The 24,562-nt window shown below is 47.3% G+C and overlaps 2 protein-coding genes across 2 annotated transcripts in view; one reads left to right on the forward strand and one right to left on the reverse strand.

The window, feature by feature from the left end:
- Positions 1-1,870: 1,870 nt before the first annotated feature.
- Positions 1,871-15,320, reverse strand: DCTN2 (dynactin subunit 2). The gene is made up of 14 exons (XM_061557354.1): positions 15,164-15,320; positions 13,047-13,115; positions 10,081-10,177; positions 9,520-9,581; positions 8,669-8,767; positions 8,408-8,568; positions 7,678-7,828; positions 6,965-7,030; positions 6,793-6,831; positions 6,281-6,358; positions 5,624-5,695; positions 4,650-4,752; positions 4,030-4,121; positions 1,871-3,906 (listed from the first exon to the last, which is right to left on the reverse strand). The coding sequence occupies exons 1-14, from the start codon at positions 15,197-15,199 to the stop codon at positions 3,820-3,822; spliced, it is 1,212 nt and encodes a 403-aa protein (XP_061413338.1). The 5' UTR covers positions 15,200-15,320; the 3' UTR covers positions 1,871-3,819.
- Positions 15,321-18,656: 3,336 nt separating this feature from the next.
- The window catches only part of LOC133346058 (kinesin heavy chain-like), a 31,911-nt gene continuing 26,005 nt past the window's right edge, over positions 18,657-24,562 (forward strand). The window contains exons 1-2 of the mRNA XM_061557353.1: positions 18,657-19,111; positions 19,778-19,997. Coding sequence (XP_061413337.1) covers positions 19,872-19,997 — 126 coding nt within the window. The 5' untranslated portion in view covers positions 18,657-19,111; positions 19,778-19,871. The remainder of the gene's footprint in view (positions 19,112-19,777; positions 19,998-24,562) is intronic.

Genomic DNA, 24,562 nt, shown 5'->3' on the forward strand with positions numbered 1-24,562 from the left:
ACCACACTTTTACAGCGCGTCCAGCAAGCAGCCGCCTAATTTATAGACGTACAAGCCCACGTGGTTTGTCATTCCATCACACTTTAACCACGCTGGCCAGTGCGGGTCGCTGAAGAAGGGGAGCACAGACATACAGTACAACAACGGCTTTCTTTGTCAAGGCTGCCCATCACATGGTCGTGTAGCCGCCCGTGACACCCCCGGGCGCGCTGGGTTGTGGCCAAGCCAAGAGCTCTCCACCAGGCTCGGCCACCCCGCTTCGCCTGCCGCAACGGGCGAGATCGGACACATTCCGGCTGATTTGACGACGGGCGTGTCGATCTTATATGCAACGTTCACACAAATCACGCCCTGTTGTTTATCTCGCTGCCGCAACTATCATTATTTAAATTACAATCAATAGGATTTGAAGCGTCGTTGCCGGCCTGAGCGTGCGCGTGACAGAAAAGGGGAAGCTGGAGTCCGCGTGGTTTAAACTCGTGAGCAAGCCGAGATGACCAGATGCCCCCCCAGTTGGGCAAGAGCGTCCGTTGCGCTGATCAGCACGTGGTACAGCCGCAGCGCGGGCACGAGACACAATGTGCAATGTAACAGTGGAACTCCGTCTGTCTTCAGGGCTGGCGGGGCTCTTGCGCACTCGTAATCGACAACCGGTGGCCGATTTCTGTGCGAGAGGACCGACACAAACAGGATGGGTGTCTCTCCTTGCGGTTTAGCAGTCCGTTAGATAAGCCATTTGGTGTTCCCATTTTGAACAACAACAAAAGGCCCACTGTTGTTGTTGAAACATTCCATCATCCCGTGAATGGACCAGCAGCTAAGCTCATCTCGGTGGCGAGATGTTATCTCCCTCGCCTGGTATGCAGGAGGTCGTGGGTTTGACCCCGACCTGACGCATGTATATTTGGTGTGTATGTTCTCCCCTTGGTGGCACGGATTTCATGGAACACGATATCGACGTTTAGGAGAGATTATATATGTTTTAGTCGACTGAAACGCCAAGATCCATCTTTCCTCTTCGTGACAAACCAGTGTTGTTATTTGGTGTCTATACATTCACACTGAATAAAAACAGACTTTTTTTCCTTTGACAAAAATTTACTTTTTTTTCAAAATAGACTGGCAGTGTTGACCTTACATGTTAATGGTAATGGAGCTGTGACGCAAACTATGATCATGATGGTGAAATTGAGTCTTGAGAAATGATTGCGATTGTTTTTTCTACTTAAAATCCGACTTCTTTATTTAGACTTCAGGAATCCGATGAGCTATGAAGATCTTTTTCACAGAAGTGATCCATCACTGGTTTTCTCCTTTTATTCGAATGCTATATGATTGCATGCCAATTCATCTCCACTGAAATCAGAAAAGGACCCTGGGGGTTTTTTGCAGTTTTGCAGAAACTGCAAAAAACTAATTTTAAATTTTTTGCCAAAAACGGCCAACATTTACTTTCCTTTAAAAAAAAAGTCGATTCCACCTTCGTGTTCTTGATGTGCTATATTTGAAAATAAACGTTGACTTTTTTCAACAAAAAGCTTATCTGAATGTAGCCAACATATTTTTCAGTACGTTTATTCCCTGCATTGGGTTTAAGCCTAGTATACTATGTCAAAAGAAAGTGGGAATTTTGACGATAATTTTCACAACACACTTGAGAGCATAGGTGAGACTCGTCTCCAACTTTTTTCGTGTTATTCAATTTTTGAGTAATAAAACGCATAAAACTGGAGTCATCGCTTTCTTAATGTACACAATCGTTCATCCCAGCTCAATAAAACATGACGGTCTTGTTGCGTCTTTCCCGCCTGGCATGAGAAGGCAGCTGCAGTGTGGACACGTCCATGTAAACCTGATACACTCAAGTTAGTAAAGTACATAGTGTTTTTTTATTTCGCTGACAAGCCGAAGCGTGTGGACAGCACAGTGGTTTAGATACAATTTGGATTCATATCGGGGTCTAATTGTGACTGCATCTCAAGACACTGTACACAGTGAGCACACTGTATATAATTTAGACCAACAATAACAATGTACAGCCCTTTATCAATCCACATGGCTGGATGACCTTCCCATTTTTAATCATGGGGGTTAATTGATCATACGTCACCACACTGGGGAGCGTAGTAAAAGCGGAAGGTCTTGCAGCCTGTACTTCAACTGAGGCAGGGATTCAACAGCATGGATTTCTGGTTGTTGAGATGTCTGTCTGACATGATAAAAGCTGCTGCAACATTTGACATTAAAATATAAAACACCTTTCCTAATAGGCCAAGATGGAGCCACGAGTAAGCTCGTCTGTCTGAAAGCCACCTCCTGAAATTACGTTTCAACCACTGATACCCCTTTTCCAGCAGCAACATCCGACATGAGCCAGCACAAAGCCCGAACATAACAGGTGAAATGTCACTATCTTCTGTGCCAAGCCAGAAGCAACCCGATATACCATCCTCACATCTTAATCTGGTTTGGGGTCAAACACTGCCAGGGGTGAAGCGAATGACAAGTTCTTGGTGACATCAGTGGCATGGCTTGCCTTCTGCAGTGGAAAAATCTGGTGCCTCCTAAACTGTGCCAGGCTGGCTCGGCATGGCACAGTTGCAGCTTGGTTGTCGATTGGAAAATAGCTATAAACGACTTCGTGTTCCATGAGGTAATGCGAGTTAGGACTCTCTACACGGCTGTCCACATGTAAATGTGTTTAAATATCGCTCTGTGTGATGCAAATTTTTTCTAGGTGCATTTCTGCAAAATGGTGCCTCATTGTTTCTTTCCTTCACTGCAATTACACCCTCGACATTAATTGACGGATATTATGTCAAAAGTACTTTTTAATATACAGTATTGGTTTCATGCTAACGACAGCACACTTTAATAAGAGGAAATATTTGCAATCAAACGTGAATCAATAATTGACGCCCGCGAGCGTGGCAGTGCAAGTCTGGCTTGGGACTCTGGGACGCCAACTTGCAACGGGTGGGAGGCAGTAGCAGAGGGTCGCGCCAAAATTCGACGAGGCCACAAACTCCACCTCGTGTGTGTCCCAGTCTCAATTGTTGTTGCAAAAATGGAATTACTGATGATTGGAATACAAAGGTAATGCACGATGATGATGATGATGATGGCGATGCACAGGTGCTGGGCTCCTATCTGGCCAGTTCTCCTGGGAATGGCATGGGCCAAGTGTGGTCATCTGGTGGAGAAAGTGCTGATGGTGATGGTGATGATGAAGCCACTGCCTTCAAATTTCAGTTATTTAGCAAATAATGCATGTATCCATCGTTTCAAATGTATCCTCAATGTAATGATACATGCATCATAAACAATTATTAGCAATTTAAGGAGATTATATATTCATGTTACTTTTAGGCAATGGTGCAATGAAAATGATACAAACGAAAATTTTTACGATAGGGATTTTAAAATTAAATCGCAAAGCGAAGTCGAAACAATTCAATCTACACTTTCGTATGGCAATACGTTCAGGAGCTAAATGCCAATGTCGAAATGGACATCGTTAATTCCAACAGTTCATTGACTTGCTGGGGGGGGGTAGTGGTGGGGGGGGGGGTGGGAATCACCACATACCTACCTGTTACTCAACAAATCCATATATGCACGTGACCTGAGACGTTCAAAACTGAAGACGGAAGTTTGTCGTCTCCTCAACCTGGTGCCACAATCCGCCACTGCTCGAGCGGGGCCGGAAGGACAGTTATATCGGCGAGCAGACAAAGTGAGGGCGGGCGAACAAAAAGGTGCGGGCACACGGACGAGCGAGGCTGGGCGGGCGGAAGAGAAGGGAGGAGCGTACGAGTCTCACTCGCACAGCGAGCGCATCCTCGACTCGAGGCCCGTGAAGTTCTTCTCGATGGAACCGGCGTTGTCCTTCATCGTCTTGTTGAGCTGTGGTGGGAAAAGAAGAGCATGCCATGGAACATCCGTCGAAAACACGACGCGTGACGCCGATTAATGCGCGACGGCACAAGGAATCGTTGGGGTCAATGGGGGTCACCAAGGTGGGCTTACCTGGGTCAGCAGCGAGGAGTTGGTCTGCACGGAGCTCGAGATCATGTGCTGGGTTGACTCCAGGTGACTCAGCAGTTGCCCGAACTGCATTGCTGCATCACAGAATGACAAAAACGAAACAACACGTGTAAATTCCTATGACAACATCAGAGTTGAGTAAATTGAGATTCTGGACTGCCCTGTCCATACTGTAAGGTTTATAATAAAGATCATAAATACTCATGTAATTTAAGCAGTAAATGCTAAAAAAATGTCTCCCTTTTTAAAGGGGGTGTATTTTTGGGCAAAAAACAAGAGAAAAAGATGCCTTCAGAAAACCCACAAATACAAGGGGACCACACCTTGAACTCACTTGCTGTACTGCCATCTTGTGGCAACCTGATAGGCTGACACATTTGTGAGTCACCTATGTGTATCACAGGCATAGACTACGAAGATGCATAAATGCATGCCAGTGATGTTGATGTGATGGAAATAGAGGGTGATGTCCTGGCTGAGTGGACCTAGCCAAGGGTAAAAGATGGGGCCTGGTAATGTCTGGATGGGTGTCTTAATGGCAGGGTGGGTGTGGTCATGGGGGGGGGGGGGAGTGGAGCTCTTTGTGGAGCCAATAAGAGCACCTTGCTCATGGAGCTCTTTGAGTGCACGGAGCCGCTCCGCAACACGGGGCAGAGCGTCTGCCACAGAGTCCCACCGTTCCATCATCTCGTATAGCTTAGTCACCTGCACAAACACACAACAACAAAGATCCCCCGTATGACCTGTAGCAGAGGATGAAGGCTGGAACGGCGCACGAAGAGGAATGTTTATACACTACACCAGACACTACTTTACGGCTGAGTGTACCTCGGCGAGGCACAGGACTGGTGCAGATATTCATTACTGATGTTGGCCGTGAGCGGGAATCGAACTCAGGTCGTCGAGTACGTAGGAGAATGCGCTATCTACTAAACTACTACCACTACCCACATTCACACACATACATATACGTGCATTGGTAATTCACTATTTTTGTCCCTGGGTAGAGTTATTTTTTCATTGCTTATGCCTAAAAAGTATAGAAAATGGCTATTATTCCCCACAAACTTTGCTTTTGTGACCAGCACTTTACGTGAAGGAATGGCACAAATGCACACATTTTCTCATTGAAAATCGATACATTTCAAAATATCACCGTCCTGATCACAAAAGCAAAGTTTGTGGGGAATAATAGCCATTTTCTGTACTTTTGAGGCACAAGCAATTAGGAAATAATACTTACTACCCAGGAACATTTTTTTTTGTTACACAGTGATAATTCAATTAAAGTTGTACGATGAGGGGTAGTGAGTAAAGAAACACTGCACTCAGAGGTGAAACATTACACATGTAATAGGCACAGGCACAACCAAAAAAACACAAGTCGCAATCTTGCAAAATAAATCAGGTGTGCTGCAGTGACGTCACTGCGACATCACTTCCTGCAACTTATTCACCAATCCCCAAAGCCAAGTCAGAGAGTACAGGACACAGCAATCGGTATTTATCTACAAGACAAAAGCTGTTTGTTTTTGTGAGGTTCTGGCTTCCAATAAAACGTGTTAATGCACCTCACCTTGCTCTGGGTCTCAGCCTCCTCTGCGTAATCCTTCTGTTTGGTCACCTCGTTCAACTTTCCCAGCACGCCCTGCCAAGAGAGAGTTCACACCACGATCGGCTGTTGCATGCACTACGTCTGCGAAACACCGAACCGCACCAGTTGTGCCGGATGCACATCTCTGCCGAGACACCTCGCCAATTACGAGATGACAGCGCTGTGCTCACCAACTGCTGTCGAATGCCAGATTCACATTCACGAAACACCGCAGCAGCTCATGCATGTGGCGCCAAGGTAGTTGACCTTGAGGCCAATACCATAAATTTTTACTTTTATCTGGGAACATAGCATCTAAGCAAGGAAAACTCAGAAACTTCGCATGAAGAAGCCTGGGATAGTGCTTGGATGGATGACCACGAGGCACAAGCAGGTGATCGGCTGCAGCGCTACGTGCTGGGCAACAGACGGCAGTTCTATGCTCAATCGTTTATGCTCCCCGCCTTCACCAAAGCACACTGACCAGCATTGCCAATTATGGCCAATTCTCTCACGACCGGTATGGTGTGGGAGGCTCTCACCCAGCAGTCGATTGACAAAAGGGGTTCACAAGTAGAAGAGGAATTTAAATTGTCCTGGAGCAGCACAGGTGTCGCCGAGAGAGGGGGAGATCCGAACCTGCAGCCGAGCCTCGATTTGGTCCAGGTTGGCCGGGTCCAAGACTCCCAACCTCAGCTGCATGAGCTCCAAGGCCCCCTGTCGCACACAGCAGCAGCAGCAGCAGAGATTACGTCAACACGTTACCATCACGTCATGATCATCAGTACATTACCAACATCGCTCTGTATAACTACATAACTAATATGGCTCTACTACAACACCATATCACTAACATTATCCCATATCACCACATTACTAATACATCATTACCACATAACCAAAACATGACCAACATCATCATCAGATCAAAACTACATCAGCACCACATTGTCAATATCACTCCACATCACCACTATCTGTTGTGGCAGAGGCCTAACTTTGCAGGCGTTCTACAAAGCTGTAGATTGTGGACACACTTGTTTTTGGCGTCATGGGCCTTCGTTGCCAAAGCATGTCTAATGATGATCATCGTTACACACCTAATAATTACCCAGTCACCCTAAAGTGGCATGAAATTGTTTTAAACTTACCATGACAGTTGAACTCTGCAAGCCAACAGCGATGGGATTCTGTTAATAAAAAGATAGACACGTACACACATATACACACGTACATACACACAACGCCTTCGCACGCCCCACTCAAGTGCCATCTGCGCCGTGCATGTGCAATGAGAAACCATGAGGTGCCACCGAGGTTTACCGGCTTGTCTGGAGCCTTCCCAACCACCGCCTCTAGCTCGCTCAGCCTCTTCTCCATGTCGGCCGCCTAGGGCAGACGACATGCAGGGCAGCACCAAATCACCGTCTCTGTGTATGTAGTGGTGTTGATGTATTTCTCTGTCATTTGCCCATTTCCCACACCAGTGCCAGGCCCTCGCGTAAAGGTGGTTTTACACGAGCTACTGGATGAGCCGAACCAGAACAGAACCATGATACTCTGGCCTCACAAGACATCTTCATCTGGCTCGAGGTCAAGCAAGACCACTCGTGAGCTGAATAATTCCCACCATAAGTTGTGGCCATTTTTGTCATTTGTTGCATCTGCATACGACCGATTCATTATGAAGGACGTCGCCTGCACGGCTCGGGTTTTGAAATGGAAACACAACCTGGCACCTCTCCTGATCCGCACCGAGGTTTTCTCGGCACGGCCCTGGCACGGCTAGGTTGTACTGCGTAAAGTAGGTAATTGTGTATGATTATGCATCTCTGTGTGTTTTTGTCCTATGTGTGCATGTGTCAGTGTGAAAAGGTTTGTTTCTGTGTTTGAGGGCATGCATGCAAGTGTCTGCATGTGTGGGCATCTGTGTTAATGCAAGTACGTGTTTATATAATTTCTCTGTGTGCACGTACGTGCGCGCGTGCCTGCATCTGCCTATCAGTCAGCGAGCGTTATGGGCGGTGGTCACACACCTTGGCCACGTGCTGGAACTTGTCGTGCTCAGGCCGGTAGAGCAGCTCGTATGTGATGATGGCGCCGTCCCCGCCAGCCTTGCCAGAGCCCTTGGACTCGGCACCGTCAGGACGCCCGCTCTTCAGCGTGTCCAGCTGAGTCAGCAGCCGCCTGACATAGGCAGGCGGCAAGAGGGGGAGAGAAGAGGGAGCAAGGAGGAGAGTAGCACGGCGCATTTAGTGACACATCCAGCAATCCCGACGTGGAACCAAACCAGTCACAATCACGCTCCAAACATGGACGTTTACTTTTGTAATTATAGCCATTCCATAAATCAGCCATATATTTTTTTCATTTATATGTAAGATAAAAAATCACATACCATATATATTATTGACCCCTAGAAACTGTCCCAGAAATTATATGTATACATAACTGCAAGCATCTTAGCTGCACTAATCGGGTGCAAGAAATAATATTTTGACCTTGCATCCCTGCGTTTCAAATTTTAGCACGCTCTGTCACCTCCGTCACTTCAAGGCCCTCTTTAATATTACGTCGACACGCAAGTTAGTTTTCACATTATTCATGGAATAGCGACAAGGTGTGTTAATATGCGGCCCATCCAAGGTATTTGAATGTTATATTCACTGTTGGTAAAAAAAAGATTCCCCACTCCTGCTTTAAAGAATACGGAAATGGGGGGGGGGGGGGGCTATCGTAGTCTTGGGGTCCAGAAGTGATCCTTACTTGGCGAGCGCTCCGTGGGGGTCGGCCAGGTCAAGGGAGGCATGGGGGCCTAGCGATCGCTCTAGCTGCAGCGAGGCCAGCTGCTGCCGGAGCCCAGAGACCTGCTCCGACAGCACCACGGGGCTCAGCTTGTCCTCCTTATCCGTGTCTTGTGCCAGCGTCTGGTGTGAGAGGATAGGTGGAGTTTGTACGCACGGGTCATAAACAAGCATGCATGCGTGTACGTGCGCGTGTGAGCGCGTGTACACACTGGGATCGCACCTGTACTGACTGCACCTCCTCAGCCAGCTCTCGGATCTCGTGCTGCAGACGCTGGTACCACTGCTGTGGCGTCTCCTTGGCCTTGCTTCCATCCTCTAGCTGCCGAGACATAGCACAGACGTGCCATGATGACACATAGCCGGTATGACGATGAGCACAGCGTAGGGCATGCAAAGAACAAATAGCACATGTAACGTACAAAGCATATGCACAATACACGCCCCACGCACATAACAGCACTCTCAAGTTGCAGTAATGTGCAGCTCGTACAGCAGACAGCACACAACACACACAGAACACAGCACATGCACCAAATATATATGGCATGCACCACACACAGCATACAAAGAAAATGCCCCCTTGACAACCCTCCTTCTAACAAATTTGTGAATCAATTCAAGAACAAATTTTTTGTCTCATTCCTGCAGTGTGCTTTATAAAGTTTGTCTTTTTCCGTCTTGTTTGTACGATTCAGTGAACTCAGCCAGTTAAGCAACAATCCTCGTCATACTTCACTCAATGTGATGTTACCCCTCTCCCAGGCTCTCTCCTCCTGTTCAAGTCCAGGCTCAGGACGTTCTTCTTTTCCTCTGCCTATGACAGTCCCTGTGATGGGTCATCATTCTAACCTTTACCACATACTCATCTACTTTCCATCTATTTCCTGTAACCTATTCCCACCCGATCCCCTCTTATGAATATAATTGTTTTCAAGCTCCCAAGGATGCAGACGTCCCCATGATTTGCAATGCGGCCACATTTGCATTATTTATAAATCAAGTTAATATTGTGTTGTCCGGAGTACAGTGTCTACATTCCATGTGGTTTTCAACGCATGCCCACTCACTCACCATTTCATAATCCCCGGCCTCATATCCAGTTCTGCGTCCCTTGCTTATCCTATCGGAAAAATCTGCACAAATGGAAGAAAAGTAACAGCTATAGAGTGCATGAAACAGGTGTTTACAAAGAGTCACAAATAGGGAGTGGATGTATGTGTGGGTGTACATGACCATGCGTGATGCGAGTGTGTGATTGAATGCATGTATCTGCATGTGTGCATATGCAGACGCATGTGTGCATGTACTTGTAAATTCATGCGAAAGCTTGTGGACATTATTAGGTGTGTGCTTGAGTTTGTGTCTATGTGTTCATGCGCAAGCTTGTGTGCGCGCACCTGTAAGTGTGCATTTGCGTGTGCGTGCAAGCATACGTTTAAGTGCATGGATAAGCATATGTGAATGTTAGTGTGTGAGCTTGCAAGTGCTGCAGATGCGAGCTTGCGTTTGTGTGCCTGCGTGTGAGCGTAAAGTTGCGTGTCGTTCATGAACGTACATTTACACGCGTGTGTGTGAGCATACGTTTATGTGTGCGTACGTGCGCGAGCGAGCGAGTGGGCTGCTGCAAGGTACCCGTGTCCTTCGAGGAGACGTGCTTTTCCTTGAACTCGTCGAACGCCGCGTTGGGACTCACGACGATGCGCTCCACGCTCACGCTGTTCAGCTCCTCCTGCAGGGGAAGGGGAGTGGGGGAGCAAGGAGATGGTGCCCAGCTCAGAAAAACGTGCACCGACGATGACTAAGAACAAGGCTGCTCCCCCAAATTTACCAACGTCAACCGGCGGTGCAGGCTTACCAACGTGGATCAGACAGACTAACAACCACCTCGCCGTGTGGACAGAGGAAGGCATTCCTATGCCACATACATTTATATAAGTGAAGCTGTAGCACAGTGGTTAGTGCAATTCAAATTTGAAATCAGCAATCTGAGTTTCATTCCTGGCCACAGCTAACGTTAGTGGTAAGACATCTCCGAACCGCCCCCGCTCAAGTTGACCAACCTTCACCAGCGTGAAGCGTGGTCCAAAAACCCACATGACCACCTGAAATATCGTGGCGATGCCTACATCCACCAATGGACGAAGGGCTGTAACTTATAACTACTCTCATCATTTTAATCTAACGGGTTTTAGTTACATAAAACTTAAGCAAGCTTTACTTTAATTTCTTAAATAAATTCATGGGGAATTATCAATTAAGTAATAAATGCCTTTCTTTACAAAACTTAAATGAGGAAAACCCAAAATACAAATAGCTCTTGTAGATTAACATCTCTGCTCAGCGCCCTGTGATGCCTAACATGAGTTTGAAGTTTTGTTCGTGAATATACTTTTAAATATTGTTAGGCGTGCCATTATAGCACATTAATCACACGTGTTATAACATCTCTAGCACTACAGCAGCCGCATTCTTGACCATAAATGTTGTCTATTCTCATACACAAGAGCATTAAACTCACGTAGGACAGCCTCGTTGTACACAGCCTGGACTATATATTTATGAGGCAAGAGCTTTTTAATCCTTGATTTGCATCTTCCGAGCAAAAATATATATAATGGCAGCAGCTGAGACTGCAAGGAAGCTTGTGATTATTGGCATCTCAATGACCAGACGCACATTCAGTACGCAGAGAAGTGCAAAGATGACAGTGCCAGAACATCCTTACCAGCTCCTTTTGGAATCCACAGAGAAGACAGTGAGGGTTTTAAAACAAACCAAGCGGAGGATAAGAATAAATAAGAGGTGGTCAGTTAGAACACAGAGAGAACAATAGCAGTCCTTTGGTGGGGGCTACGAACAAATAGATTTAGTACAAAGATTATAAGAATGGCTTAGTCGTAGACACAGTACACAAATATTATTGGGTCTTTCGGTAAAGTCACGTAGATAGGTTCAAAGAAAATAACAAAACATAACAAAAAACTACGACGTTTCGATCGCAACACAATCAGTCATCTTCAGGAAGACGACCGTCTTCAGGAAGACGTCCGCTTGTGTTGCGATCAAAACGTTGTAGTTGTTAGTTTTTGTTATTTTCTTTGAACCGATCTACGTGACTTTACCGAAAGACCCAAGAATATGAATTCCTGCAGTCACGAAAGATTTAAGTCAAGAGAGTACACAAACCTTAAAGCAAAACCTTTAATATCTCTAGAATTACAATTGCTAAAAACATTATTAAGGCTATTATTATTGAATATTAACATGATCAGATGAATCTATGTTAAATTGGGGAAGGGTGATTAGCTCTACATGCAAATGCTCAATGAGGATAAATAAATAAAAACTAATTATAATAAAATAAACAAACTATTTCTACCGACAAAGATGACCGCATCATGCAGTGTTAGCCTCAAAAGCGAAAAGCGAACAAAAAGCGAAAAGGGAACTTTGAGAAGCGTTGGCGGTGGATCACGGTAGGGCTGGTGCTGAAGCCGGTTGGCTAGGGTTAGTGCTTGGTTCACCAATTTGTTAAGGCTAGGAGTAGTGCTTGGTTTGTTTGTTATGGTTACGGGTATGCCAAGTGTTTTATTGGCTAGTTGGTTATTGTTAAGGCTTATACTATGGTTTGGTTGGCTCTTTGTTAAGGTTAGGGGTAAGGATGGCTACTCAATGAGGTTTCAAGATAATTGCAAACATTTGGTTAGTTTGTTAGGGTTCACTGGTTTTTAAAGCTATGGTCTGGCTGGATGGATCATGAGGGTAGGGTTTAGGGTAAAACTAGCTACTGGTTAGCTAGTGTGCTCAGTTTTCGAACAGTTTGTCCTCCATTGTGAAGTGAGGCCCTTTCGCTTTTTGATCGTGTTTCACTGATGCTGCTCCCATAGCCTGCTTCTACAACTGGCACGGGGGCAGGGGACATCATGCAGGGAGGTATCATGCAGCTCAGAGTGTAGGATAAAGTGGAGGAAATTGACCTTACTTGAGCAAACTACAGCATCCAGGTTACAAAGGAGAAGAGAAATAGTAACACATTGGCACATACAGCACGAGAAAAATGGTTATTGGTCATAAGCAGGGCACGTCAAACCTTGAAGTGTTACTCACTCATCACGTCTTATAATAGCCTCAACAATTGAGGACATTACTGGTAAAATGATGCAACTATTAGCAGAAGCATTCATTTTTATTGGCTGTGTTGGTGCACTAATTGTATTGGATTAAGTGATACGTATATATGTTTAATCACAAACATGTAAAAAAAACTGATTTGGTTGAATTAAAAAAATGCATCTGGTTGGATCAGTGCCACAACACTCGCTTAGTGTGGGATTGGTAGTGAGGGGAAATCACTGGGGAAAAGGATACATTCCATAGGAGTGACATTTGATAAGACAGGGGTTAAAGTTGATAGTCTGACTTAAGACATCTGTTGGAAAAGAGGTGCTTGATATCTGTGTTCAAGTGCTTTGGCAATGCTGTCGGGTGCTTTGGTGATGATGTTGATTTTGCAGTAGTGGTTGTGGTGCAGGGTGATTGGTGGTGGTTTTGGAAGGAGTGCAGAACAGAATTTGACTGTGCTGTAGAGAGTGACTCACGGACTCAAACTGTGCTTGGTCGTCCTCGGGTAAATCTGTCGTCTCGAACACATCCGGCTCGTTGAGGGCCTTCTCAACGACATACGGAGAAGCAAAGACAAAAAAAAGACATTAAGTCACAACATACAGACACACAAAGGTGCACAGAGACACATGCAGACATAGACACAGAAACACAGTGACATGAACAGATACACACAAAAACACATTGAAAGATAAATAGGTGAACACAAAATTACATGGAAACACACAGACAAATAATGTACACGGAGACACAAGCAGATGCATAAGCACAACAACATCCGCTATTTGCCACTAAGTGGCGGTGGCGTCACCACGCCGCTTGTGCCAGGCTATGTGCACTTTAAGGCCACTTGAAGTGTCGAACACTCGCTGGCAGGAGGTCACGGAACAGACCCCAGGTACCATGGGTTGACTGGCTGAGATGAACGGTAGATGCACCGCCTGCGCCCCCTACTGTGCATAGGCACACTCAGATACAGACACACAGACACAATGCTATAAACAAAGAGGTAGAGATATGGACAGTCACAGAAGACACAAACACAGACACAATGTAAAAAATACAGCAGCATTCGAAAACAAATGTTTGTAGGACCCCAAAAACACAGCTAAGTCCACCAGCCTCGTGTACCTGACCTGGGATCTATGCCAATGATTTTCAACAATCGTCAGGCGCACATTACCCTGCTTAACGTTTGAGGAAGATAACGTGTATTGTAACTTAGGTCATCTTCCTTGGCAGTAACTTGCAGAATGAATGCACATATCACACATTTAAACACAGTACAGTACTTGTTAATACTGGTGAACACATTCCCAGTGCATTATTTCACACGCATGCTTGTATCATTTTCTTTTTCTGACGAGTTCGTGAAATCTCCACTGGGGATTAATATTGACAATGTCTACTGTAAGGTGTACATTCGGGACCCAGTGGCATCATGTACAGAAAGTCAAACATAGTTTATTGGCGTAAACGCCTAAACTCTTCAGTTTAACAATTATTTGCAACTGAATCATCATTATTTGTAATACATACCACACCTCCTATGCAGTACATTTCGATGCATAAAGAAATGTAACGGACTGTCCTTAGTGGCTGACTGCAATGGGGCCAGTAGTCCTGAAAAAGTGCCTTTGCATTTTACTACTTATATCCGCATTATAATTAATTTAAGATTAATTGGTCAAACATTCCAATGTAGGATTTAATTGACTGAAAATGTGTTTAAAGGCTTCCCATGAGATATAACTCACGCAATTATTATAATTCATTAAAACAGAAACGCTGAACTTCCCAATGTAGGGGCTCTCCTCGTGTTCTACTATCAAAGCAGTACCCACGATGTACGAGAAAAGCAGCCAAAGAACCGGGAGAAAACTCACCGCACATAGGGGATGGATAACGCCCAAAGCTCCGTACAGATTGATTAAAAACCCATTGCTTTACCGCCCTCTCCCGGTCCCCTGACAACCCAGGCTACAACATCTGGTATACGCAGCCAGTCTCTCATTCAAATACTGTAATAACCAGGCTCAAACCTTAACTTCCGAAGTATGACGAAATATGTATGTTGAACTTCTTTCGCACCGTACGTAGCCAACCGTGCTAATCGGAGGTGCGAAATAGGACGCGTTCCGTGTGATTTGGTAATTGACAAAGGCATTAGGACACGAACAGAGCCATCCCAGATGCTGATGATGGCTTGTCAATATATCCAATAGAAATTAACTAAACAAATGGAGTCTTGACACTCCGTGAGGTATTTCTATACAAAGACATACACAATTCAGGCTATTATTGATAACGAAAGATGGATTTACCAAGCATCCTAAAACATGAATCTCCAAAACAAACAACAGTATGACTGTCACGGCTAGAAACCCGACGCGATCCCAATTAGCATTGTTATTGTTCTTCAACGGACTCCGAGGTAAAGAGGGAAGACCGCCTCACGGCACCGCCAGCGGGCCCAGAGGCGCATTCTCACGGGCAACCCCACTAGACAACACCGAGGACTTCCACCGTCGGCTAGGCCCAAATCGGCCGTGTCAAACCGAGGGGCGTCGCGCCTGAGTGAAGGCGCACTTACGATTCCTGGGAGGTTCGCGTACTTGGGGTCGGCCATGGCTTGCGATCCGCTGCGATTGTTGATGTTTTTTTAAAACGCGAAGCTACCGCCGCTTGCTGCTGCTGTTGCTGCTGCTAATCACCGCCGAGACAGCGCCCCGTTGACACTGATGCCACGAAATCTCGCGAGAACTCACGCCAAGCCACGTTCACGCCCCCCTCCGCACGTGTAGCCCCGCCCCCTGGCAGAGTAACCCCGCCCCCTGGCAGATTAACCCCGCCCCCTGGCAGGGTAACCCCGCCCCCTGGCAGGGTAACCCCGCCCCCTGGCAGAGTAACCCCGCCCCCTGGCAGGGTAACCCCGCCCCCTGGCAGAGTAACCCCGCCCCCTGGCAGGGTAAGCCCCGCCCCCTGGCAGGGTAACCCCGCCCCCTGTCAGGGTAACCCCGCCCCCTGTCAGGGTAACCCCGCCCCCTGGCAGGGTAACCCCGCCCCCTGGCAGGGTAGCCCCGCCCCCTGGCAGGGTAACCTCGCCCCCTGGCAGGGTAACCCCGCCCCCTGGCAGGGTAACCCCGCCCCCTGGCAGGGTAACCCCGCCCCCTGGCAGAGTAGCCCCGCCCCCTGGCAGGGTAACCCCGCCCCCTGGCAGAGTAGCCCCGCCCCCTGGCAGGGTAACCCCGCCCCCTGGCAGGGTAGCCCCGCCCCCTGGCAGAGTAACCCCGCCCCCTGGCAGGGTAACCCCGCCCCCTGGCAGAGTAGCCCCGCCCCCTGGCAGGGTAACCCCGCCCCCTGGCAGAGTAACCCCGCCCCCTGGCAGGGTAACCCCGCCCCCTGGCAGAGTAGCCCCGCCCCCTGGCAGGGTAACCCCGCCCCCTGTCAGGGTAACCCCGCCCCCTGGCAGAGTAGCCCCGCCCCCTGGCAGGGTAACCCCGCCCCCTGGCAGGGTAGCCCCGCCCCCTGGCAGGGTAACCCCGCCCCCTGGCAGAGTAACCCCGCCCCTGGCAGGGTAACCCCGCCCCCTGGCAGAGTAGCCCCGCCCCCTGGCAGGGTAACCCCGCCCCCTGGCAGAGTAGCCCCGCCCCCTGGCAGGGTAACCCCGCCCCCTGGCAGGGTAACCCCGCCCCCTGGCAGGGTAACCCCGCCCCCTGGCAGGGTAACCCCGCCCCCTGTGCTTTCGAAAACGAAATGCATGCCGAGATTTCGATTTAAAGCTTTCGTGACTGCAGGGATTCATCTTCTTGGTTCTTTCGGTAAAGTCACGTAGAAGGGAAATAATAAAATGATAAAAATAAAACATAATAAAATACAATTCTCACGACGTTTCGGCCACAACGCAAGCAGCCGTCCTCAGGTGAAGAACAGGTCTGTCGGAAACGTCGTGAGAATTGTATTTTATTATGTTTTGTTTTTATTATTTTATTATTTCCCTTCTACGTGGCTTTACCGAAAGAACCAAGAACATGCCTAGATCTGACGTTTTCGTGACTGCAATGATCCATACTCTGTGGATCTTTCGGTAAAAAATAAAATGCCTACGTGACTTTACCGAAAGAACCAGAGAGTACTGCATGCCTGTTAACCCATACGGTTTATTCTTGTTGCAGGGAAATTTAGTTTTCAGGACCATACGGCGTACAGCCATTTCAATACGGGCAACAACACTTTTTTATGTTTGTTTGTTTTTCTCCCTTGTGATGGAACTTTGTAGGATGAACGCTGATATTTATCAGGACACGGGGTGACCAATAGGTTCTGAATTGTTCTGGAATACGGTAGGCACTGATAAGGGGCTGACAGGTATGTACTCGACTGTAATGAAAAACATTGTTCTACGTTTATATGTGTTACAACGGGTGGCAATTCAATGCACCATGATCATCCCATTTGCAAGAATTCCTTGTGTGAGCCAGTGGTGCACAAGCACACGTCACAAAAAGGTTTACACATTCGTCAATAACACGGTTGCTTTAAACCAGTTCGTCTTCACCGCTACTGCAGCCTGCCCCGCTTTGGTTCTCAATCGTAATTTGTAAATATATGTATGTTAAGAAATATATAGGTTTGATTAAACAAAGTAGTTATACTCGTTGGTTCTTTCAGTAAAGTCATGTAGAAGGAAAATACATTAAATAGTAATAGAATACGACGTTTCGATTGCAACACAAGCACCCATCGTCAGATACGAATGAATGAGAAAACAAGCATAGCAAACTTAGCAATATAATGCAATAGAACCCAGAGAGTCGGCTAACACAACACTCAACATCCTACCTGGTTGATTAACGTTCTTCCAAAGATTGCTAAATTGAGAGAGAGACAAACACAGACACGGAGACACAGACAGACACACAAGTAGAGAGAGAGAACACACAGATACACACAGAGAGAGACACACAGTAGTTGTACTTACGTGCGCGTGCTTAATTTGTGTTTTCGATTACAGTATTTACCTCCTAAAAGAAAATCTGCCCATGTCTCGCACCCCCAGAAAGGGCATCTTGCACCCCCAGGGGGTGCGTGCACCCCAGGTTAAGAACCACTGCCTTAACATTAAATATACAAAGTAATAGTCGACGTATTAAAATTACCCATTGCCATCTTCTCTTTTCGTATGACGAGAAAATCTTACCCAGGGATGTCTACTTTGGATTTACACTCAATGGCTTCCTGAAATGCTAAGTGGGGAAATTAAGCGATTCTCACAAAGTAATAGACAAACACAGTTGCACGAATATAGTTTATGTGTATTATACGTACCGATGTATTGATCATATTTTGGCCAATTAAGGTCTCACCGATGGCTTAATACTCTCCACGAATTAATTAAATGGCATCAATATACGATGACTTTCAAACTGTCAGGGTTTTAATGAACCCTGAAATCTAGTGGCTGCTACAGTTGTGACATCACCAACGTATTTAAAGTCAGTCACAAAAAGTGTTATAAGCCACCGGCGGGGAGCTTAATTGGGTCACAAATCGATCAATACATTGGCACGTGTAAATAACTCCTTTGTAAAGGTGTCAACTCTTGCCGGCTGGTGGAGGAGGGTTAATGACAAGAAGTTTGGCATCAAACTACGCACGTGGCCTTAACAACAACAAAAAACACGTAGATATTTGTAATGGCTACGAAAACATTACAATTTAAGTTGCATTGAGGATTTTTCGTGTTCATTGGAGCGCTGTCTTTCCGACAGCTCAGTTTCTTCACCTGAGGACGGCTGCTTGTGTTGTGGCCGAAACGTCGTGAGAATATTAATTTATTATGTTTTATTTTGTATTATTTCCCTTCTACGTGACTTTACCGAAAGCATCTTAATGATCCATTCTCTGACCGTGCCTCCTTCCTACCATAGCCACGTGTATCCGACCACCAACACCGAGCCCCGCCCCCCCCGGTCTCAAGACGAGTGACGTCACAGACCAAAACTCAAAAGGGGAACGATGCTCCGATTCGCAATACGTTGACTCGACTAAAATCGATTCCTCAAGTCGTAGCGTCTAATGTTCCATAAAGGATCGATCGTTTCCCATACGTGTAAGTTAACACGAGAAGATTACACCACTTTGAACTCGCGCAGCCGTAGTTTCTGCATGTCCCTGGTGACTTTAGATGAGGGCACACGCAGATACATCGAATCGTGAATGGGCTCGTGCCCGTGAACGGTGATCCTCGATTCGTTCATTTGGCTATTAAAGAGGACGCGCGCTTGCACTTCCCCGTTGAGACGCTTGTGCCAATGTCAATGTGAGCCGGTCTCTGGAGACGCTGTGTGTTCTACAGAGAGAGAGAGACTGTGTGTGTGTAAGAGCTACTGAGAGTGTGTAAGAGCTATTGGACGAGAGTGTGACTGTGTGTGTCAGCATGAAGTTGTGCTAGACAAGTCCGTGACAAGTGACACGGTCATCGCTGTTGACCGCGGGATTAAAACAGAAGTCAAACACAGCAGGGCACGGGAGTCTACAGGTGAGTCTCAAACAGAAACACGCACATACAGTACACACACTACAGACACAAATGTGGAAAACAGGTGTGACTGACACGCAGGTGTGTTAGTGGTGTGACTGACACACAGGTGTGTTCACCGTAGTAACTGACACACAGGTGTGTGTTATTCGTGTGGACTGACACACAGGTGTGTGTGTGACCGGAGTAACCGACACGCTGGTGTTTTGTCCGGCGTGACTTCTTGATCCACTCGTTGTGTGACGGACACTAAAGTGCGCTACCGGTGTTGACTGACCCCGCGTATGCGTTTCACCGGTGTGACTGACACACAGGTGTGTTACTGGTGTGACTGACACACACGTGTGTTAGTGGTGTGACTGACACACAGGTGTGTTACTGGTGTGACTGACACACACGTGTGTTACTGGTGTGACTGACACACACGTGTGTTACTGGTGTGACTGACACACACGTGTGTTACTGGTGTGACTGACACACAGGTGTGTTACTGGTGTGACTGACATACAGGCGTGTTACTGGTGTGACTGACACACAGGTGTGTTACTGGTGTGACTGACACACACGTGTGTTACTGGTGTGACTGACACACACGTGTGTTACCGGTGTGACTGACACACAGGTGTGTTGCTGTGCGTGACTGTCACCCACCCACCACGCGCACAGGTGTGCGTAAGAGCTGGCTGGAAAGGGCAGCGTGGAGGCGCGGGGCGGCCGCGGGGGGTCGGACCGGGCCAGCCGGAGCCCGGCTCTGGGCGGGATGTGCGAGGCTGCAGAGTGCAACATCCGAGTGGTGTGCCGAGTCCGGCCACTCAACGAGGCGGAGCAGAGCCGCGGGGACAGGGCCGGCCTGCGCTTCCAGGGACACGACACCGTTCTCCTCGGGGTACGCGACAAAAATGCCCCGTGTAGCCTTCTCGCACAGACTGGTTGGGGATAGTGCTGGTTAGCCAGTAGCGCCTACGAAGTAGGGCTGAACGATTAATCGATTTCATATCGATTAATCGTAATTTGAAACAATGCGATTAGCAGATCGCAACGGCTGCGATTTTTTTTTGCGATTCGAAAAGTCATGTTACTTTCTTATTGGAATTGTTTTATTTTTTATTATTATAACTTTACAATTGTTCTATGTTTGATTGTTCTATTTCAATTAAAACATTTTAATAAATACATGTTGGAAGCAATTAATGACTTTTATGTTCTCATCCTTGCATTAGAATATATAGAGCAGTTCATATTTTGATGGTATCATGTGGTCATGCTCCATCACATGTTTTAAATCTATTACACAGTGAATAGTGAACTGAAGCTTGATTTTTAAGAAAATGTAATCGCAAATCAAATCAAATCGCAATATCTGTCAGAAAAATCGCAATTAGATATTTTCCCCAAATCGTTCAGCCCTACTATGCAGTAACACGAGGGGTGGGTGGCTAGCATCACGGCAAGCCGCGTTTGTCTCCCCAGTGCTGATGTTTACACACCGCACCAGGGACGTATTTCAGGCTGAGTCGATCTAGGTGAGGCCCAGAACTGGTTCAGATAATCGCCACTGTTATCGTTCGCCAGCGGAAATCAAACTCGGGTCACCAGGTTCGAAACGCATTGCACTAACTACTGCACTACGGCTCCCAATACGGGACGCGCTACACCGAGTGTGAGTGAGTGCGAATGAGTGAATGTGGGTGAGTAAATGAGCGTGGGCGAGTGTGGGTGAGTGGGTGAGTGACTAAGCATGGGCGAGTGTGGGTGAGTGGGTGCGTGAATGAGTGTGGGTGAGTGAATGAGCGTGGGCGAGTGGGTGCGTGAATGAGTGTGGGTGAGTGAATGACGGTGGGCGAGTGTGGGTGAGTGGGTGCGTGAATGAGTGTGGGTGAGTGAATGACGGTGGGCGATGGTGGGTGCGTGAATGAGTGTGGGTGAGTGAATGAGCGTGGGCGAGTGTGGGTGAGTGGGTGCGTGAATGAGTGTGGGTGAGTGAATGAGCGTGGGCGAGTGTGGGTGAGTGGGTGCGTGAATGAGTGTAGGTGAGTGAATGAGCGTGGGCGAGTGTGGGTGAGTGGGTGCGTGAATGAGTGTAGGTGAGTGAATGAGCGTGGGCGAGTGTGGGTGAGTGGGTGCGTGAATGAGTGTGGGTGAGTGAATGACGGTGGGCGATGGTGGGTGCGTGAATGAGTGTGGGTGAGTGAATGAGCGTGGGCGAGTGTGGGTGAGTGGGTGCGTGAATGAGTGTGGGTGAGTGAATGAGCGTGGGCGAGTCTGGGTGAGTGGGTGCGTGAATGAGTGTAGGTGAGTGAATGAGCGTGGGCGAGTGTGGGTGAGTGGGTGCGTGAATGAGTGTAGGTGAGTGAATGAGCGTGGGCGAGTGTGGGTGAGTGGGTGCGTGAATGAGTGTGGGTGAGTGAATGACGGTGGGCGATGGTGGGTGCGTGAATGAGTGTGGGTGAGTGAATGAGCGTGGGCGAGTGTGGGTGAGTGGGTGCGTGAATGAGTGTGGGTGAGTGAATGAGCGTGGGCGAGTGTGGGTGAGTGGGTGCGTGAATGAGTGTAGGTGAGTGAATGAGCGTGGGCGAGTGTGGGTGAGTGGGTGCGTGAATGAGTGTAGGTGAGTGAATGAGCGTGGGCGAGTGTGGGTGAGTGGGTGCGTGAATGAGTGTGGGTGAGTGAATGACGGTGGGCGATGGTGGGTGCGTGAATGAGGGTGGGTGAGTGAATGAGCGTGGGCGAGTGTGGGTGAGTGGGTGCGTGAATGAGTGTGGGTGAGTGAATGAGCGTGGGCGAGTCTGGGTGAGTGGGTGCGTGAATGAGTGTGGGTAAGTGACTGAGCATGGGCGAGTGTGAGTGAGTGGGTGCGTGAATGAGTGTGGGTGAGTGAATGAGCGTGAGCGAGTGTGGGTGAGTGGGTGCGTGAATGAGTGTGGGTGGGTGACTGAGCGTGGGCGAGTGTGAGTGAGTGGGTGCGTGAATGACTGTGGGTGAGTGAATGAGTATATAGGATGGATGTGGATGAATGTGGGCGATGAATGAGTGGGGGTGGATTCACGCGAGCGGGTGCGTAAAATGAACGTGGATGTGCGAACGAGTGTGGATTCGTGTGGGCGAGTGTGAATGAGCGATTGAGCGTGGATGAGGCTTTTGTGAATGGTGAACAAGTGGTGGTAAAATATAATACTGTCGTTTAACACGTAGGCTTTCGCGACCAATATCATCCACAATATAGGTATTTTCGGTTCGATCACATAAATGTTGTGGATTTGCTCTCCAACACGCCGGTGTGCTGTACTAGTAACGAATTGGCATGTTCTGTTTACGTGACAACATTTATTAATTGGCTGTCGGGTGGTGGCGGCTTTAACGACACATTTATATTTACGCGATCTAACCCAAACAACCTATATTATGTATAATACTGTAGTGAAAAATTTGTGGACGAATGGTGAATAAGCGATGGGTAAGTTATCGATAAAGGATTCGATTATGGTGGCTGGTTCATGAGTTGTGATTGAGCCCTGAACGAATGGTAAACGAGTCGGAAGGTGACATCGAATGAATGGATAATTAATAGTGAATGAGCAGTGAATGAATTGAGTGCACTTCGCGCTCTGCTGATTGCTATAACCGAGCCCGGGTCTGGTATTAGAAACATAGAGCCCTCGAAATTCGCGCGATAAGGAATAACAAAGCATGCAGTCACAGACACGCGCACAGACATGTATGCAATTTCTGTTGATTATGAAATATTGGTCGTGAAACGGGTTAAGGCACAATGCTCATCATCATCCAATAGGAGCCACGGGGCTCTGTGACGCTTTTCTGGGTAGAGAAGCGTAATACTACTAACAATAACCCATCATCAATATCACCCATCATCATCAGTATCATCTTCAGATGCAGCACTAATCCAAAGTCATCTTCATCATCCTATTCGTTCACCATCATTATCATCAGTTATTGTAGGTATCATCATCCACCCAATCAGCGTGCGATCTCAGTGTAACAACCGTTTACGCTTTGTAAATAGTTTTTAGACTTTCAATTGTTACCAGTTGTGTCCCAGTAGTGGCTCTCCAACAGTTATTTTGTTTTATTGAACGAAATCGTTGTTACGTAACCTTTGTTTTACTCGTTTTGATGTCGAGCACCAAGTGTTATGCGGCCTACAATATTAGGTTTTTTTTTTAATCGTTGCCTGTAATTCACTCACATTGGTTGTTGTTATGATGACAACAAATTGAAGTGCTCCGTGTTTTTTCGCCACTTTTCGCCCATCAAATTTTCGGGAAGGAAAAAATCCCCGTAAAAAATGTCCAATCTCCCTGAAATTACATGAAGAAATTACCCAAAAAGTACACAGCCCCCTTCTCGTAGAGGATTAAGACAAGGAGACGCGCGGATATCTCTATGTCCATATCAAATAGATTATCCGGTGACTCTACTGCGTTAGCAGTGGTGCGTAACAAGCAAAGCAGCTTCAATATATTCGTCAAAGGAAACGTCTATTATAGGCAACGCTTCGGGCAAAATGCCCTTTCCTCACAGCGTCACATATGATGTATGTTTAACCTTTGAAAGAGCTACCGCGTTATTGACGACATTGTTGAGTTTCCTATATTCATATGCAATGTCGTATGCAACGCGTACTTGCATAAAGAATATCGGCATACCGTTAAACGTGCAGCTTTACTTTGAGCTCAAAGAGCACATTTTAGCTTTATGAGCAGCGAGAGAAAGTTCTGTTAAGCGAGCGCCGATTAATAACTGAAGGTTATTGTGAGTGGGCCAGCACCACACACGGCCAAAGCCCGATCTGTAGTCGTGTTTATGACCGCAAATCCGCGCCAGGCAACTCTCTTTAGTCTGAGTCGACTTAAGGGAGGGCCAAACTCAAATGTGGATACTGCTTGCGATTTGCAACGTGATATGAAATCAACCCCGCACACACACTACTAATATCCCCTTATTGGGGTTGTTAAACGATAACCGGTAACATCTTGATTTGAATCTTTCGTGGCCGTGCATGAATCCATACTCTTTGGTTCTTTCGGTAAAGTCACGTAGGCAGAGAAATAATAGATCACGACGTTTCGATCGCAACACAACATCAGGTGGGACAACCACCTGATGACGATTGGTAACCTCGCCTCCTCCAAATACCGCGCTTTCAAAGATCAAGAACCGGTTCCACGCCCGGCCGCCTTTGTGTCCCTAGTAGCGATCTTTACAAATCGCACCAGGTACTCATTTGAGGCCGAGTCGACCTAGGAGAGGCCCAGGACCGATTCAGATGAAACGTCACTGGGGTTGACCGTGAGCAGGGAATCAAAACTCGGGCCGCCGAGTTCTTAGCGCTACCGCTTAGACGCGGGCGTGGTGATGACGCACGCGCACACCGGGACACGAAGAGACACAAGAAGCACACGGGGAGAAACTCGTACGAACTGTTGTTCA

The sequence above is a fragment of the Lethenteron reissneri genome, chromosome 23 (genome assembly GCF_015708825.2).
Source record: "Lethenteron reissneri isolate LAM-NWPU_2019-01 chromosome 23, ASM1570882v1, whole genome shotgun sequence".
Classification (NCBI taxonomy): Eukaryota; Metazoa; Chordata; class Hyperoartia; order Petromyzontiformes; family Petromyzontidae; genus Lethenteron; species Lethenteron reissneri.

What these genes read in the sequence shown, in the direction of transcription:
- DCTN2 (XM_061557354.1), bottom strand. Translation starts at nt 15,199, where the DNA reads ATGGCCGACCCCAAGTACGCGAACCTCCCAGGAATC. An exon ending in ACCAAGCACAGTTTGAGTCC is followed by an intron (nt 10,178 to 13,046) that starts GTGAGTCACTCT and finishes CTTCCCCTGCAG; the next exon opens with GAGGAGCTGAACAGCGTGAG. An exon ending in AGGAGGTGCAGTCAGTACAG is followed by an intron (nt 8,569 to 8,668) that starts GTGCGATCCCAG and finishes CTCTCACACCAG; the next exon opens with ACGCTGGCACAAGACACGGA.